Raw genomic sequence first — 18,695 nt, forward strand, 5'->3', positions numbered from 1 at the left:
TCATTCAGTATTTGGGGAAAACCAATTTGGCGCAAGTCATTGTGCCAGGTATTACAGGGAATATATTTAGCTTCTTTGTCCCCCTCAGACTATAGACACAGATCATATAGGCACAAGCCTAACTCAAGGCAGTATATGCCACATGTCAGGAGAGGTGGTCACATGTGACAGTTTTGCATGTCTACCCCAAAGCCATCTCAGCTGATTGTTTCACCTGCCAACACAACCCGGTTCTGTTAGGTGTCGTGACTATATGAATCAGGGGAGGCTGGGCCTCCCTGCACCAGGAGGAATCTTAGTCTAAGTTTACCAAGGTAATTCGTCGCCAGAGATTGGTTAAAGAACCAGCATGTGATGCAATTACGGAAATAAGAGGCGAGGTAATGTCTGCTGGCTGGAGGCTGAGGGGGAAGGGGGACAAACATGAGGCCAAAGCCAACACTCTGAGCGTGACACAGCTGAAAGTTGAAGAGAACCTGTGTCCCTAATAGGATGTTGAGCCCCTGAATTAACCGGCCCTGAAACTCCTCTGCCTCTGGATTTTCCCTTACGTGAGATTATAAATTCCCTTGTTGAGAACATTTTGAGCTGGCTCTTCTATGGCTTCCTGCCCAAAACACTTTAATTAATATAAAAGTCTTATATGATAGTCCATAGAAACTAATAATAGAACCATTAAGACCCTTTTACATCTGCATAACCCTTTTCCAGTGCAGACATTGCCCTGGAGAGGTCCCAAGAGCCCTTCCTTTGCTCCGTGTGTGGCCTTTCTCTGCTGCAGTGTTTCCGGGAGTCTTGGCTGAACTTAAACTATAAATTGAAAGCACATGGAGAACATCTGCTGGCCAAAAAGATGTCCCTCTCCCCTGTTACATGCACCTACGAATGGAGCCATAGCCCAGTCTGCAGAGTGTGGCAGAGCAAAGAGACCTCTCGGGAAGAGTTGTTCCCTCCCAGGAAGCCTGACTCCAGGGAAATCTCAAACCTTCCAAAGCCTACGGAGCTTTGAGCTGCCCTTGAAAAAAAGAGGTTTGTGCCAGGTGACTCTTGGGACAAGAACTAGACCAGATTCACGGAGCTCCCAGGTGTGAATAAGAGTTACTTCACTGGTTGTTCCCCTGTGTGGGGGCACTTGGGTCCTTGCAAGGAGAAAGCCTGAGAGGCTTTTTCTCCTTTTCTGGCCCATTTGGTTTTCTCTACTTTTCCTCCCATCTCCCCTCTCTGCCAAGCCCCTCATCTTCTGCTCCCTCCGCTTCCATTTCCCTCCCCCAACCCTCTCTCCCTCATCTCCCACTTTCCCCATCTCTATTACCTCTGTCATCTCCCTTCCCTCCAGCCAGGTGCCAGCATAGCAGTGTGCTGCAGGGAGAACTTACCTACAGAGCGAGGGAACGGCTAACAGAAGCTTACGATTCGCCCTCGCTGGCTGGGAGATCCACTGGCCTTGGGCATCAGGCTCTATGAACTTGCCTATTCAGCTGCCACCCAGCCCTCCCTGCAGGGGTGGGATAGATGGCAGAGTGCCATGATTGCAGAAAGCAGACTGGCAGCTGGCCTTATTGGCAGGAGTCCTGTCTCATGTCAACATGCTCAGGCCCCTACCTGGGTAGGGAGGGGTGACCAAGGCTCCCTTAACAGGGACCATGAGTCCACGGCATTGTAGGAAGTGCCTCCCATCTCAGCAGCTTCATCAGGAAAATGAGAGAGGGCTGCTCAGGTGATTCTGGAGTTTCTCACCTGCTCTGACTTTCTGGAGTTCCAGGCTGAGGGGCTCATGGTGGCTGTGTGGAGAGAGGGAGCAAATATGCCCTGTGGGCCAGCGTGCAGGCTGCCTCTCTGGACAATCCCAGTCAGTGAAGTTGGGGAGGAAGTTCCTGTCCTCCTTGGACTCCCTGACTGTGGTCTGCTCTGGACATGGACCCTTCAGCTTGGGGATGAGATCACATGGCTGTTCCAGCTCACAGCAAACCAAGGCTGTATCACCTCCTCCTCCCCTCAGTCCCACCTCAAGGATCTTGGGGCATCACCCTGTGAAGGAAGAGCTTAAAGCTCCCAGGGTCCACACTCTGAGACCCATTATGATCTTTAATAAATACTTCTTTTATTACCTAGAACCCAGCTCACCAACAACTGATATGCCTGGAAAGAACATCAGAAATCGTTCCACCTAAGCCCTTCATTCTACCAACAAGGAAAGCAAGGCCCGGTGAGTGGCCCAGGCCTGGGACCAAGTTGCTTGGACACCCTAGGCTGGAGGGTGAGGAGAAACCTTCATCAGCTACACTCTGATAAGAGCCCCGCAGAAGCAAGTGGTGACCAGGATGAGAACCTCGGGCTCTGTTCTGTTCAGCGACGTCGCTAATTCTGCAACTGCTCCTCCTCAGTCTCATTCACCCAGTAGCCAGAGCCATTGCCTTGCACCACACGACGGTGAAGACAGTGGACTGACCCACTAGAAAGGGGTCACAGACAGCATGACTCTTAACCCCAAATGCTCCTGCAGACACCTCCTAAGAACGAGAACATTCCCTTACACAACCATCTTCCTATCTTTACATCTAAAAACAGGAATAAATCATCCCATAGCATATAATAGACTAATTACTTTAGTAACCTTTATTTTTCTTCAAATCCAGGATCCAATTTAGGTTTGAACATTGCATTTAGTTGTTATGTCTCTTAGTCTCTTTCTTGTCTAGATCAATTCCCCAGCTGTAGGGGGTTGAATGGTGGCCCCCCTAAAAAGATATGTCCATATCCCAGAACCTGTCAATATGATCTTATTTGGAAAAGGGGGTCTTTGCAAGATATAGTTAAGGACTTGAGATCATCCTGAATTACCTGCGTCCCCAAATTCAAAGACAAGTGCCTTTAAAAAGAGAAGACATAGACATAGAGGAGGAGGGGAACATGTGAAAGCAGAAGCCGAGAAAGATTAGAGATGCAGCCACAAGCCAAGAAATGAGTGGAGTCACCCAAAGTTGGAAGATGCAAGGAAGAATCCTCCCCTAAGCTGCTGGGGAGTATAGCCTTGCCAGCATCCTGATTTTGGATGTCCAAGCTCCAGAACCGTGAAAGAATACATTTCTTTTTTTTTTAAAGTATATTTTATTGATTATGTTGTTACAGTAGTCCCAATTTTTTTCCTTTGCTCCCCTCTGCCCAGTATTCCCCTTCCCCCCAGCAGTCCTACCCACCTTAGTTCATGTCCATACATGTGAGTTCTTTGCCTTCACCCTTTCCTGTATTATTCTTAAATTCCCCCTATTTTGTACCAACCAATTATGCTTCTTAGTCCCTGCACCATTTCCCCATTTCTCCCCCTTCCCCCTCCCAACCAATAACTCTCCAAATGATCTCCATACCTATGATGCTGTTACTATTCTGGTTTGCTTACTTGGATTTTGTTTTTATTTTTTTAGATTTAGATGTTGATAGTTGTAAGTTTGTTGTCACTTTAATGTTCATAGTTTTGATCCTCTTTTTCTTAAATAAGTTCCTTTGATATTTCATATATTAATGGCTTGGTGATTAGGAATTCCTTTAGCTTTACCTTGTCTAGAAAGCACTTCATCTGACCTTCCATTCTAAATGCTAGCTTTGCTGGATAGAGTAATCTTGGTTGTAGGTCCTTGCTTTTCAGCACTTTGAATACTTCTTACCAGTCCCTTCTTGCCTGCAAAATTTCTCTTGAGAAATCAGCTGACAGTCTTATAGGCACCCCTTTGTAATAACTCTCTTCTTTTCTCTTGCTGCTTTTAAGGTTCTGTTTTTATCTTTAACCTTTGGCATTTTAATTACTATGTGTCTTGGTGTGGTCCTCTTTGGGTCTAGCTCAGCAGTTCTCAACCTGTGGGTTGTGACCTCTTTGGGGGTCGAATGACCCTTTCACAGGGGTCACCTAAGACCATTGGAAAACACATATATAATTACATATTGTTTTTGTGATTAATCACTATGCTTTAGTTATGGTTGGGGGTCACCACAACATGAGGAACTGTATTAAAGGGTCGCGGCATTAGGAAGGTTGAGAACCACTGGTCTAGCTTGTTTAGGATTCTCTGTGCTTCCTGGACTTGTATGTCTATTTCCTTCATATAAGTTTTCAATTTCTTGCTTCCTCTTCTTCTTCTGACAACCCTATAATTCAAATGTTGGCATGTTTAAAGTTGTCCCAGAAGTTCCTAAGCCTCCCCTCACTTTTTTCAATTCTTGTTTCCTCATTCTATACTGGTTGACTGTTTATTTCTTCCTTATGTTCTAAATCACTGATTTGAACCCAGACTTCCTTCCCTTCACCATTGGTTTTGTGTGGATTTTTCTTTGTTTCATATAGCATAGCCTTCACTTCTTCCCTTATGCATCTACTGTACTTAAGTATATATTTCAAGCCTGTGAGCATCTTTATCACCAGTGTTTTGAATTGTATGTCTGTTAGGTTGGCTACCTCCTCATCTGTTAGGTTGGCTAACTCCTTGTTGCTTAGTTTACCCACTGGAACCTTGATCCATTCCCTCTTTTGAGCCATATTTCTCTGTCTCCTCATCTTGACAGGCTCCTGGGTTTGTTTGTCTCTGTGTCTTAGGTAGAGCTGTCACTCCAGTTATGTTTAAGGGACGGAGCCTTAGAGATTCATCAGTACAGGGTGACCCATTTCACCATGTTGTGGTGCTATATGTGGGGGAGGGATCTGAAAGGGAACAATGTCGCTTGCTCAGCACTCACCCCTTTTCCAGACACTTCTCCCACTTCTCGTATGGGACTGGAACCCCTCTAGCTGTTGCCTTGGCCGTCATCCCCAGAGTGGGTGGGTCTGTGGATATTCTAGGACCATAGGGGCCCTTTAAACAAGTGGACTCTGCTGAGAGACTGGCAGTTTCTGCCTCCACCCCAATCCCCACTGGTTTGCACAGTCAGAAGCAATGAGGCTTTATTTTCCCCAGCACTGGAACCGTGAGCTGTGTGGTCTGATCTGGTGCTGGGAGTCCTTCTCAGGTGTCCCTCCCTACTTTTTAAAATGCATGACTGAACTTTCTGCTGGCCTGCCGCTGCTGCCACCACCACACTGTGTCCTCTCAGTCCCAGCTCCACCCCTCCTACCTGTCTGGATGAATAATTCTTCTTTATATCTTTGTTTGTTGGACTTCCATGCAGCTCAATTGGAACTTCTGGTTGTCTCTAGTTTTAAGGTAGTTGTATTCCTTCTTAGTTGTAGGGGGAAATGCAGCATGTCTGTTTAGGCCTCTATCTTGGCCGGAAGTCCATAAATTTCTGTTGTGGTGATTTCTTATGCCATCCTTCAGAAACAAATACACCCACCATTTTAAAAAGAAAATGACAGACTTCTCAAAGAGTTTAGGAATATTTGTCTCATAGAATGTCTCAAATCTTAAACTATCCTCACATTGACCTTTTAAAGTCATAAATCACATCATCACACCTCTGCTTAAAACTCTCTAAATAAGCTACAAACTCTTTCCTCTGATTTATAAAGTCCTCCCTGCTCTGACTCCTTCCCATTCCTCTAATCTAGACTTTCCCTCTCCTCTCCCACCTCCCTCCACTTCACCAATCTTTGTTCAATTACTCAAATGTGACAAGCTCATCCCAGCCTCACCCCTATGCTCTGAGTCTTCCCTCTGCCTAGATGACAACCAAATACAATTCTTGATTTTTGAATCTGATTTGGGGGGGAATGGCTAAGAAGGACATTATTGGGCCAATTGGGGAATCTGAATATGGGCTATATATTGAGTTAATGTGTGGATTAATAGTACCATGGTTGTGTAGGAAAATGATACTGTTGGTGGCAAGAACAGTACCAGGTGTTAAGACTGGTGGAGTCAGACCAGTCCTTGGTTCAGCAACCTCAGTACTTGAGTTCAGAGCCAAGACTAAGCTATAAGAGAAAGTTTTTTTTTAGAAGGTCACAGAGGTAGAAGAAGTGAGCTGTAGAAGAAATGGGCTCAGGAAACAAGTTACAGAGGCAAAGAGAAAGGCTGTTGGAGCTTAGGAGAGACAGAGACAAGGAAAACGCTCCTGAGGAAGGAGGTGGGGAAGGCGCTCGTGCTCCAAAGAGCTGAGCTGGGCCCTCCAGCTGAAGACTGATTATTATCTGGAGGTCTCAGGGGAGTATCCCAATAGAACAGTGGTTCTCAACCTTCCTAATGCCTTGACCCTTTAATACAGTTCCTCATGTTGTGGTGACCACCAACTATAATCAAAGCATAGTGATTAATCACAAAAACAATATGTAATTATATATGTGTTTTCCGATGGTCTTAGGTGACCCCTGTGAAGGGGTTGTGACCCACAGGTTGAGAACTGCTGTAATAGAATATTCATCAGCTTTCCAGGTGTGTCCTTTCAGGGCTGTAGTCTTTTGATTGGTTGGCACCAGGGGGGTCATTAGTCAATACAGCTGGTCCTAAGGTCAGCCTTGGTGTCCTTTGTCTGGTTTTGCTGCTGAGCAACAGAGGCCTAGATGTTATCCCTAGGGGTTAATGCTTAAGGGAGTGGTCGTGCAAGGGCCTTCATGGGAGTAGCATGAAGCCACTCTCTGGCCCCTTGTTCCTCCTCTGAGGGGTCTACCACAGGACTAGCTACATGCCAGGTGAGGAAGGCTCAGGGGAGGGTCTGAATCACATGGTCAACAATATGAAAGGTCGGGGGGTCTAAACTGCAGGACCAGCGATATTCTAGGGGAGGAAAGGTTACCTTGAGGGCAATGTCCTTGTTTTCTCACTTTTGCTCCTTGTTAGGCAGCTGGGGCTTTCTGCCCTAGTGACCTTCTGTAACTGGCCCATTGTCCTTCCTATGCTAATGTATGTCTTAACTGCATACCACTGTTCCATCCTCGTTCTTAAGAGTTGTATGCTGAAGGGGTGAAACATAATGATGTCTGAAACTTAACATTCAAACAAATTGTGGCAAAATGTTGACAACTGATAAATCTGGGACAAGGGTATATATTGGTGTTATAGCAGGATCCTTTCAACTTTTTTCTAGTTAGAAAATCAAAATAAAGTGTGGGGAGATATGAACAATTTAAAGAAAAAAGTCTTAATCCAGGTAGGCTCAAATTTTCACCTGCATTAAAAATCTTCAGGGGGGGTGTTTAGAGGGGAGAAGGGGGGAAAGAAGGGAAAAGGTTTAGTCAAGGAACTAATGTAAATGAACCATGGACAACGGGGTGAGGATTGACTGTGGGAAAGGGGGGCGGGGCAGGGGAGAGTAATGAGGGGAAAATGGGACAACTGTAATAGAATGGCAATAATAAAATGAAAAAAAAATCACCTGGGAAGCTTGTTAAAATGCAGATTATAGGGATTCAGAAGATCTTAGAGAGGGACTGGAATATGTTTTCAATGGACCCCCAAGTGATTCTGAGTCAGGTCCTAGGTCACTCCATGAGAAGGAAGTTTCCCTTAGCATTCTGAGGCTGAAAGCTGCTCTCTGTCTCCAGTTGAGGGGGCGCTGGTTGAAAGTATCAGACAGGCAGATGGAGATGTGATTTGATGATGATGGCAGGTCTGGAGATTTCGTACATAGTACAGGACACAGGAGTGCTGAGGAGAGACTTTGCTCTCCTTTCCTGGTTTTTGGCTTCTGGGGCAGTGGGCAGAAGATGCTCCAAGAGCCCAGGGGAAGAATAAAATCAGGGCTGTGATATTATAATATTAGTGCTGCTATTATATTTTTACATACCCTTGGTTCATTCCCCTCATCTGTAAAAGGGAGGTCGTAATAATTTTGAAGCATCCCCCAAATTCCAATGTTCCCTTAGTCTTGAGTCTTAAACACACGCCTGGATGTAGACTGCAGACATGTCATTCTGACTTCTGTCCAGAAGATGGCAGCAACACATTTCTATTTATTTTCCAGACTGACTACCTGGTGAAAGATTTTTTTTCAAGTGCCTCAGGGTTTAACCTTGAGTTTAACCAACACTTATTAGACCATAGTCCTGTGCTAGACACCATGGACACAAAGGTGAATAAGTCCCGATAGCTGCTCTCAAAGACCAGGGAGGGAGGAGTCAGACCTAAGCAGATTGTAAAAACACATTACTAGTTTGCTCGATGTGTGACCTGCATTAAGTTTCTTAACTTCTAAGTGCCTCAGTTTCCTCAACTGTAAAATGAGAATAGTATTGTACCTATGTATAAGTTTATTGTGAAGATTAAAAGTGGTAACATGTGTAAGACGCTTGGCATATAGGAGATACTGGCCATTACATACAGTATGAGTACAGTGAGAGAAGTGTTGAGATGGAAAAGATACCCATTCAAAAAACTAAAAGTAGAACTGCCTTTTGATCCAGCAATTCCACTGCTAGGATTATACCCAAAGAATTCTGAAACACTAATTCAAAAGAACCTATGTACCCCTATGTTCATAGCAGCACTATTTACAATAGCCAAGTGCTGGAAACAGCCTAAGTGCCCATCAGTAGATGAATGGATCAAAAAACTGTGGTACATTTACACAATGGAATACTACTCAGCAGAAAGAAAGAAGGAATTCCTACTTTTTGCAGCAGCATGGATGGAACTGGAGAGTATTATGCTTAGTGAAATAAGCCAGGCATTGAAAGACAAATACCATATGCTCTCACCTAATACAAGAACCTAATGAATGAAACAAACAAATGAGCAAAATAGAACCAGAGACATGGAAACAAAGAACAGACTGACAGTGACCAGAGGAGAGGGGGGAGGGGTAGGAAAGAAGGGAAAAGGTATAGTCAATGAAGTAGTATGAATGACTCCTGGACATGGACAATGGGGTGGGGATTGACTGAGAGAGAATGGGGTGGGAGGGGCGGGGGAGAGCAATGGAGGAAAGATGGGACAAATGTAATAGAACGACAATAAATTAATTTTTAAAAAGAAGAGAAAAAGAAAACATACCCAGAGTGTTCCCTAACTGGGAGAAGTAGAAGCCCAAACTGGAGATTATGGGGAAAGAACTCTACTCTCCTGGAGACACTCTGCTGGTGGGGGCCCTCTAGCTGGACCGGACTGGGAGAGCCCATCTTGAATGGAACTGAACTCCTTCTAACTGAAGCTTACCTTGGCTCCCACAGGCCCAGACTACAGAACACCAGCAGGGCCTGGCCCACCAGGATGAGCCTTCTTGAAAGGTAGCTGCCATTAGCTCTCTGTGCAACCTCATACAGGCAAATTTGTCCCTTTGAACTTCAGATCCTACCCATGATGGGAAAGAGGGTCATGGGAACCAAAGGACGCTATTGAGTTCCTCATCTGGGACACTGTGGAGAGTGAGCTGTAAAAACAGCCAGTTCAGGAGCAATGGGGACGGGGAGCTAAGGATGTAAAGAGGAAGCACTAGAAAGGCAAAGAGATCTTGGGGGAGCACACTGAACTATCCCCAAGATACGGAATGGAGGTTGAGCCAATTTTAGACCTCAAGGGGCAGGGAGACCCCAGCGGACCCTTAGTTACATAAATAAGGTTATGTCCTGGCTCCTCTGTGTCTGTTTCCTCTTTGTCACACGGGAGAGGAAGAAGACAATCAAAAGTGTTGAGCACCTACTATGAGCCTCACAACTTGCTAATCGTTTTATGTACAATATCTCGTATCGATCTCACAACCCTGGGAGGAAGGTATCATCCTCCCAGCTTTACAGAAGAAAAAAGCTGAAGCTCAGAGAGGACAAGTAACTTGCCCAGGGCCATACAGCTAGTCAGTGTCCAGGCTAATGCTCTGATCTTTTCCTCTCTGACCTTTTCCTCCAATTCACCTCAGTCTCAGCTACCTCCTCCCTTAAAAGTACCCTGGGAATCTTCTCATCCATTAATAACCCCAGCTCCAGAATCACAAATCCACACATTCTGCTCTCTGAAAACAACATCCTACCCTCTCAGTGACTCTTTCAATTTCTTCGTACTGTGACTGCTCCTTGGCTTTGACTGCGAGTCCAGCTATGGACTTCTTCATTCTGCCAATCTCCCACACAGCCCTCCTCACCCAGCTTTCAGTCCATGGCCTGTCATCCAGTAGCACTCTTGCTAGTGACCTAAACTTTGTTTCTCACCTTTCTTGCAAACTTCTGAATGCATCCAATTGTCATTTCTCTCCAAGCCTTCACCAGAGCAGCCAATGGAGGCAGGAGAAAGAAGTGTAATAACACTGGCTAATAATTATACAGCATGTCATGTGTGCCAAGCACTAAGTGCTTCACATATTGTAAGTCATTTCCACCTCCAGTTCAACAAGGGAAGTACTATTATTATCATCCCCACTTGTGGATAAATACAATGGGATGAATTGAGGTTAAATCACTCAACTAAACCCAAAGCACACAGCTAATTAAACTGAGGAGGATTGATCAAACCCAGGCAGTCTTTTTATTTATTTATTTATTTATTTAAGATTTTATTTATTTATTTTTAGAGAGAGGGGAAGAGAAGGAGAAAGAGAGGGAAATAAACATGTTACCTCTCACACACCCCCAACTGGGGACTTAGCCAGCAACCCACGCATGTGCCCTGACCAGGAATCGAACCAGCGACCTTCCAGTTTGCAGACTGGTGCTCAATCCACCGAACCACACCAGCCAGGGCTACCCAGGCAATCTTAATTGAACTCAGCATCCATGTCTTAATCAGTATACTATTTGTTCAGTACAGAGGAAGATAAGGCCACCTTCCCCTCTCTCCATGAGCCAGTAAATGATCAGCTCCTTCAACCCTGGGTCCAGAACTGCTCAGTCACTAGTGGGGATAATTTAAAAGAAGTTCAGATCCTCACTGCACTAGGGGGCTGACAATATCACTTGAAAGAATAATAATAATAAATAATAATAATAACAACAACAAACTAGTTTACATTTTTGGCTGTTATGTGTATTCTAAGTATTTTGCACATATTTATTCATTTAATCCAACAACACTATGAGGTAGAAACTACAATTATCCCCATTTTACTGAAAACATGGAAGAACATAGTATTGAACCTAAATTCATACAATAGAGAGTACTGAGTCAGATGGGAAACTTGGCAGCTGGATGCCAGAGCCCTGACTCTTAGCTGTGACCACGCCTATGTTTCTTCCGGCCCCAAGATCTCCTGCACCCATCTCTTTCTGAGTAAGGGGTGAGTCTCACCCCTTTGTCTCACCAGCATGCCTGTTTCCCCCACCCAGGCCCTGGCCTTACTCCCACCACAGCTCCCAGACCTCTGCTGAGGAGGCCCTGGTCCCCTCCACTCCTGCATTGTGAGCTGGGAGCTCACACAGAGGAGGCAATGGGAGTCCCAACTGGAACTCCCTGGGCATCCCAAGGGGCCTCTACTCTCAAAGACCCAGGTCTACCAGCAGCTTCTTATACAGACAGGGCCTGAGCTTGTCCTGCCAGGCCTTGCCTGCCCCTCTGCCTGCAGTGCCAGCTCCAACTCCCAGTTTGCTCCCTGAAAGCAGCAGGCAGGGGCAAGGCCTCAGCTGGCATAGATGAGGCTCCAGTCCAATGGCAGCTGGGGCTCCGAACCTAGGGCTGTGGCAGAATGCACCAAGGTTTCCCCAGCCCCCTCCTCACACCTGCCAAGTCCCCTACCCCCAGCCCAGGCAGGACCCTACCCCTCCCCACTCCCAGGAGTTAGAGGGGACAGGCCCTGGTTTATCCATCCCACCTCTCCCATCCTCCCTCTTCCCATTCCCCTAGCAACCAGACCAGACCCATCAAGGAGAAGGACCTGGCAGCTGTGCAGGGAGAGACTAATGGCCCGGAAGGAAGGAGGGGCCTGGAGACAAGAGGCGGTAGGGCTGTAAGCCGGCAATGGGGCGTTGGCCCATCTCAGAGGACACACAAAGAGGCTCCTCTGCCCTGCAATGCTGAAGGAGCTGGCAGCCAAGGAGCCGCCTTCCTCACTGCCTCAGCCGGAGATCCAACCAGGAGTCTCAGACCTGCTTCCCCAGATGCCCAGCTCTTGTCCTCAGGGTCAATCTGAGGCAGACTTGTCCTTATTGGAGAGCCCTGGAGTCCCTGGCAGCAGCAGCCCCATGACTCCTAGCAATCGCCACAGGTCTCAGCAGCCTGGCTCCTGCAGACCATCCAAGCTGCCTCTGTCCACTCCTGGGCAGCCTGTGCCTGTGTTCTGGAAACCATTTGACATGCAAAGGCCAGACAGACATCAGCTTTCCAGCTAACTCCAGGGTGGGGGAGGGGAGGAAGGGTGTGTGGTGTGTGTGGTATGCGTGATGTGTGTGCACATAGGTATACAGTGCTATTATACACAGGCATCTGTTTGTATGCAGATGCTTGTGGATCTGTTCTGTGACCTTCTTTCTCCTCTTTGGGGATGGACACCTCTTTCTCTATCTCTTCAGCATCCAGCCCCACCCATTCTTGGGCACCTGCAACTCCGCAATACTGGGACCTGGTTCCTGCTAGTCCATCCATCTCTCAGCTTTGGCAGCAGCTATCACCCTCAACCCCCTCCCCTTCCTACCTCAGGAATTGCCCTGGTTCCTGTAAAGCCGTGACTGAGCAGCAGTTGGGTGGGGGAAGGGAGAATCCAGTAAAGCCAGAGAGCACACACTGGCTCACTCAGCCCAGCTACTGACAGGGCACAGATCCTGCCTAGTGGGTCTCAGAGCTGGGCCCAGTCACCCTCAGCCTCTTCTGATGTGCCCACCCTGTTGGGACCTGGGGTAGGTCCAGGTTTGGGAGCTGTGTCTTTAAAGCTGAGGCATCAGCAGGCACCCTCCTGGCCAAGTGTCCAGGGGAGGGGGAGGAGAAGTGGCCAGTCCATTAGCCGCAGAGCTGGCGCCAGGCAGCAGCCCTCCACAGGGATTACAGAGAGGCAGCCCTTCCCCACCCCCTCAGCCTCTTCTGCCCTCCTGTCCCCCATGCCTCCCTGGATGTAGTGACAAAGGCAGTAACGGACAGCAGGTAAAAGTAGGGTGTAGCCTTAAGGGGAAAAGTGGCGGCACAGGCTCTGGGGCCTAAACCAGGCCAGGTCTCCATCTACCTGAGCCACCTCCTCCTTACTCATGTGCCAGAAGTCTGTCCCTTAACTTCCAGTCCTCCCTAGTTTGACCAGCTCTTTCAGGCAGGGACCCCAGCTTAAATCAAGCCCTCCCACTCTAGGCTCTATCTAGCTCTATCTAGTTCTGATGCTTGCTGAAAGGCGCTGACCTCCAACCCTGCCAGGGCCTGTAGTTGCCATCCCTGCTTGTTTCCCCACCAACAAGAAGGGGAACCAAGTGGGCCAGACGCCAGCAACCAGGGAGGGAGGGTGCAGCGCTCCTGCTGCTCAGCAGGGTGGGGCGCCCCCCTCCCCACTTAGCCGCACAGTCAGGCCAGTGGGAGGAGCTGCCCGTGCCCCAGCTGAGCCCGCAGGATTATAAAGCCGCCTTGCAGCGGTCTGCGGCTCTGGGACCAGTTCTGCCAGCGGTGACTGCCCATCCTCCGCCACCATGAGCCACCCGTCGGGCCTCCGGGCCAGCGTCAGTTCCACCTCCTACCGCCGCACCTTCGGGCCACCACCTTCACTGTCCCCCGGGGCCTTCTCCTACTCGTCCAGCTCTCGTTTCTCCGGCAGCCGCCTGCTGGGCTCAGCATCCTCCAGCTCCTCGGTGCGTCTGGGTAGCTTCCGCGGCCCCCGGGCCGGCGCGGGCGCCCTCCTGCGCCTGCCCTCTGAGCGCCTCGACTTCTCCATGGCGGAGGCCCTCAACCAGGAGTTTCTGGCCACGCGTAGCAACGAGAAGCAGGAGCTGCAGGAGCTCAACGACCGCTTCGCCAACTTCATTGAGAAGGTGCGCTTCCTGGAGCAGCAGAATGCCGCCTTGCGGGGGGAGCTGAGCCAGGCCCGAGGCCAGGAGCCTGCGCGCACCGACCAGCTGTGCCAGCAGGAGCTGCGCGAGCTGCGCAGGGAGCTAGAGCTGCTGGGCCGCGAGCGCGACCGGGTGCAGGTGGAGCGCGACGGGCTGGCGGAGGACCTGGCGGCGCTCAAGCAGAGGTCAGGGGGCAGGGCTGGGCGGCGGCCGTCGAGGCGGCTGCTTTTCGCTGCTCCCTTTCCCTCTCTACCCGCCATCCGAGGGAGCTGCCTTCCCAGTCAACCCGGGAGGGCGTGTGCGGGCATCATCCTTGACCTCCCTCCACTACTTTGCTTAGTCTCTGGAAAGGCGAAATGACTATGTTTCTTCGTGTATAATGGGGCCCCAGCTCAGCTCCCAGGTCCATTGGACAGAAAATGGGGCAGCCTGAAGACCCCTCCTGTGAGTCCTAGGCCGTACCCTGGATCCTGGGGGGCGGGGAGGCCGGTGACCCCACAGCTCAGCCTCTGTCCACTCTTCCCACCAGGCTGGAAGACGAAACACGCAAGCGGGAGGACGCTGAGCACAACCTTGTGCTCTTCCGAAAGGTGAGCCTGTACCCCGCTTGGATTTCTGTCTCCCTACCCCAACCCCTACCCCTGGCCTACGTGTCCAGGATGACATGTGTGGGTGTGGAGAGGCCACCAGAAGCCTTCAAAGGCTGACGTGGAGCACATGGCTCTTCCTTGTGCTGATCAGCCCCTCCCTGCTCTTGAACCCCCACTGCCACTTGGTGTAGGACGTGGACGATGCTACCCTGGCCCGCCTGGAGCTAGAACGCAAGATTGAATCTCTGATGGATGAGATTGAGTTCCTCAAGAAGCTACATGAGGAGGTGGGCGGACCCGGGTATCAAGGGAGGCTTCGGAGACTGGGGATGGTCTCTTTGGAGCTGGGAGACAAGCTCTGGAGGAGATTGGCGGGTGGAGCCGAGGAATGGCCCTGGGAAAGCGAAGTGAGATTTTCTGGATAGGCGCCGCGCCTCAACTTAGGTCTACAAGTGGTTTGTCTTCCGCCCCTGCGCCACCTGGTGGCGAGCCTGTAACCTAGCCGCGGGCTTAGTGTGGGCCAAGCGCAGGCTGCGCAGTCCTGTGTGCTCTGCACTCCCTGACGCCCCCTTTTGTTTATTCAAGTGTTTTTTCTTTTTTCTGTGCGCAAACTGCACGGCCCGCCTGGGATCTGCGCGGTGAACTCGACGCCTTAATGTCCCGGGGGGCAGGAGTTGCGAGACCTGCAGGTGACCGTGGAGAACCAGCAGGTGCAGCAGATCGAAGTGGAGGCGACCGTGAAGCCCGAGCTGACAGCAGCCCTCAGGGACATCCGCGCACAATACGAGAGCATCGCAGTGAAGAACCTGCAGGAGGCAGAGGAGTGGTACAAATCCAAGGTGTGAGAGCCCGGAAGGGTTTGGGAAGGCCTGAGGTGGGTAGGGCCCTTGGGCAAGGGTGCATCCCTAGGTTGCCCTCCATCTCGCAGTACGCAGATCTGTCCGACGCTGCCAACCGGAACCACGAGGCCCTGCGCCAGGCCAAGCAGGAGATGAACGAGTCCCGACGCCAGATCCAGAGCCTGACGTGCGAGGTGGACGGACTGCGAGGCACGGTGAGTACCAGGCCGCGCCACCGGCTAAGGGTGGACAGTGATAAGGTTGTTCCCTTTCTGAACCATGCTTTCCACCCCCCAACTCCAGAATGAGGCGCTGCTCAGACAACTGCGGGAGCTGGAGGAGCAGTTTGCCCTGGAGGCCGGCGGGTACCAGGCAGGCACTGCGCGCCTCGAGGAAGAGCTGCGGCAGCTAAAGGAGGAGATGGCGCGGCACCTGCGCGAGTACCAGGAGCTCCTCAACGTCAAGATGGCCCTTGACATTGAGATCGCCACCTACCGGAAGCTGCTGGAGGGCGAGGAGAACCGGTGGGGGCAGGACTGCTGGAGAGTGGTGGTCAGGGCTGGTTAAGGCTGGTCAGGGAAGGGGTGCGACCTGAGCAGAGAAGCTAACCACTCCCTTTGCCCCCAGGATCTCCGTGCCTGTCCATTCCTTTGCATCCTTAAGTATAAAGACCGCTGGTGAGTCCCACACCTGGCCTCCAACTTGTCTGTTCCCTTGTCTTCTTCTGCCCTGACCGGACCCTTGCTATGGCTCTGCTCAGTGAAGTATAGAGTCACTGAGGCAGACGAGTGAACTATAGAGTCCTAGTCTACTCTGGCCCCTCTCTTTAAGCCCTGCTGCTACCTCCTCCTCCCCCCACAGAAGGTATGAGGTCTTAAAAGGGGATAAAAACCAAGCCTCCTCTCTTCCACCTCTCACCTGCTTTTTTCAGTGCCTGAGGTGGAGCCTCCCCAGGACAGCCACAGCCGGAAGATGGTTTTGATCAAGACTATTGAGACCCGGAATGGGGAGGTAAGATGGGACCCTTGGGACCAGGACCCTATTGTTTCCAATATTATTTCTGAGCCCCAGCTTACTGCAGCTGATCTTAGGGTATTGTGAGCTAGTGGTTCTTGGGGTGGGAGGGAGACAAGGGGATAGAGAATGTGGATGGATAGGCTGGAGCTTCAGCTGCTTATGTCAGAGGGGAGACATCCTGACCCAAAGGAGCTTGAAGGAGGGTGGTACTGAATGGCTTGTGCCCCTCACATGCCTTGCCCCCAGCAGGTGGTGACAGAGTCCCAGAAGGAGCAGCGCAGTGAGCTGGACAAGTCCTCTACTCACAGCTATTGAACCTGTTGGTCCAGAACTCCTGACCCTGCCCAAGGCCTACTCTAAGCCCATTCCCTAACACCAGTCCTGAATGAGTCCCCTTTCCATGTGCATGTCTCTAAGGGATGGTACCAGTCACCCCTTCCCTGGCCTGTAGTAGCTGGGCCTCTCCCTGCCCTGAAATATGGATATGACTCATACGTTTCTTTTTTCTGATCCCCAAATCAACTCTACTGTCATGATCCCATGATCAGTGGGGTGGAATGAAGTCTGAGTTTAACTTCTGAATCAAATAAAACTGCTGTCAAGAGAAACCTCTCCAGTGCATTTGTGTCTGTGGAAGTTGTACCTGTGAGGAGAAGGCTCAGTGATACTTTCTCTTTGTATCTAATCACTTCTTTTTCTTTTTAAAAAATATTTATTTATTTATTTTAAAGGGGGCGGGGAGAGGGAGAGAAACATCAATGTGAGAGAGAAACATTGATTGCCTGCCCTCCCTATGTGCCCCAGCTGGGAACCAAACCTGCAACCCAGGCATGTGCCCTGACCCAGAATCAAATCAGTGGCCTTGCATTTTGCGGGATGATGCTCAACCAACTGAGCCACACCAGCCAGGGCTCTAGTCATTTCTTTTCTGTGTCCCACTATCTTGGCATCTATGGCTCCTCTCTACCCCCTGGCTTTTCTCCTACCTCTCTGTCCACTCCTTCTCAACTTCTATCCCCTCTCTGCAGCCCTGAATGTCCAGGTATCTCTGGGTGTCCCATAGGCCCCTCAAATTCAGCATGCCCCAAACAGAGCTCCTCATCTTCCTCTCCACCATCTGTAATCATGTTCTTTCTTTTGAATTCCCCACCCTAGAAGAGGGCACTGCTGGGACCTCTGTTGCCCGAGTGAGAATTCAACTCCTGTTACACCTCTTTGTTTTCTTCACCTCCCCACCCCAGGCAATTTTGTTAATTTTACTTCTTAATTCATTCAATCTGTCTGCTTCTCCCATCCTCACTGCCACCACCCTAGTCCAGGTTGCCATCATCTCTTGTCTGGGTTACACTATCTGCCTCAGTAGTTTCTCTCCCCTGGCCTGGTCCTGCTACCCACCTAAACCTAATCAACACTTAGTCAGCAAATCAGATTCTGCCACCACCACCTCTCCCCCTACTTGGAAATGTCCACTTCCACTCTGTCCTCCAACTCCATTCCATCTTACCCTTGTCTTCAGGTCAAAATCTACTTCTGAATTTGAAAGGATTGTCTTCACTCAATTATGGTGCTAGGTGCAGGAAATAAACCAGAGGTCCCTCTCAAGAAGCTCACAGTCTGGGGTTGGGGACAGACAAACAGTCAAAACCAACCCAGTGGTGAGTGCTATGGCTGGAATAAGGTGACGGCATTGTGGGAGCATGAGGAGGAGCAGCTAACACAGCCTTGGGGTAAGGATGGCTTCCCAGAGGAGGTGCCATCACGCTGAGCACTGAAGAACAAACAGGAGTTATTCAGATGAAACAGGGAGAGGAGGAGGATTTTCTAGGTAGATAAGTCAGCCAAAAAGTAAGGGAGCAAGTTTGGAAATTAAACATTGTTCTGTAATGCTGGAGTGAAGGATAGAAAGGAAGAAATGGTGTTGAGGTTGCAAGGATGAAATGAGGGCCAGTCGTGGAGAGCCTTATATGCCATATTTAGGCATTCAGAATTTATCCTAAGGCAAAAAGAAAGAAGAGGATTTAATAAGGAGGATAAAGTATTTAGATTTGCAGTTCAGAAAGATCAGTTTAGGTGTAGTGTGCAGAAACAATCAGATGAGTTCAGAGGCTGTTACAGTGAAACATGCGAGAGATAATGGTGGGCAAAAAAGCTGATGGATTTGAACCCCAGCTGGTGTGGCCTCAGTTGGTTGGGTGTCATCCTGAAAACTGAAATATCACCAGTTCAATTCCTGATCAGGGTACATGCCCAGGTTGCAGGTTCGAACCCCCATAGGAGTGCATGTGGAAGGCAAGCAATCGATGTTTCTCTTCCTCTCTCCCTCCCTTTCCCTTTCTATACAATAAAAAAATTTTCTTTAACTTAAAAATAAAACAAAAAGAAGTGTATGGATTTGAGAAGTATTCAGGGGTTAGATTAGCAGATGAGGGAAAGGGAAAGAGCAAAGATGAC

General features: G+C 49.5%; 1 protein-coding gene across 1 annotated transcript; it reads left to right on the forward strand.

The window, feature by feature from the left end:
* Positions 1-13,389: 13,389 nt before the first annotated feature.
* On the forward strand, positions 13,390-16,863 carry PRPH (peripherin). The gene is made up of 9 exons (XM_090275541.1): positions 13,390-13,983; positions 14,328-14,388; positions 14,580-14,675; positions 15,060-15,227; positions 15,317-15,442; positions 15,531-15,751; positions 15,855-15,904; positions 16,159-16,238; positions 16,494-16,863. Exons 1-9 carry the CDS (start codon positions 13,442-13,444, stop codon positions 16,557-16,559), a joined length of 1,410 nt encoding a protein of 469 aa, XP_090131667.1. The 5' UTR covers positions 13,390-13,441; the 3' UTR covers positions 16,560-16,863.
* Positions 16,864-18,695: the final 1,832 nt, after the last annotated feature.

The sequence above is a fragment of the Furipterus horrens genome, unplaced genomic scaffold, assembly GCF_987537825.1.
Source record: "Furipterus horrens unplaced genomic scaffold, mFurHor1.1.pri manual_scaffold_4, whole genome shotgun sequence".
NCBI lineage: Eukaryota > Metazoa > Chordata > Mammalia > Chiroptera > Furipteridae > Furipterus > Furipterus horrens.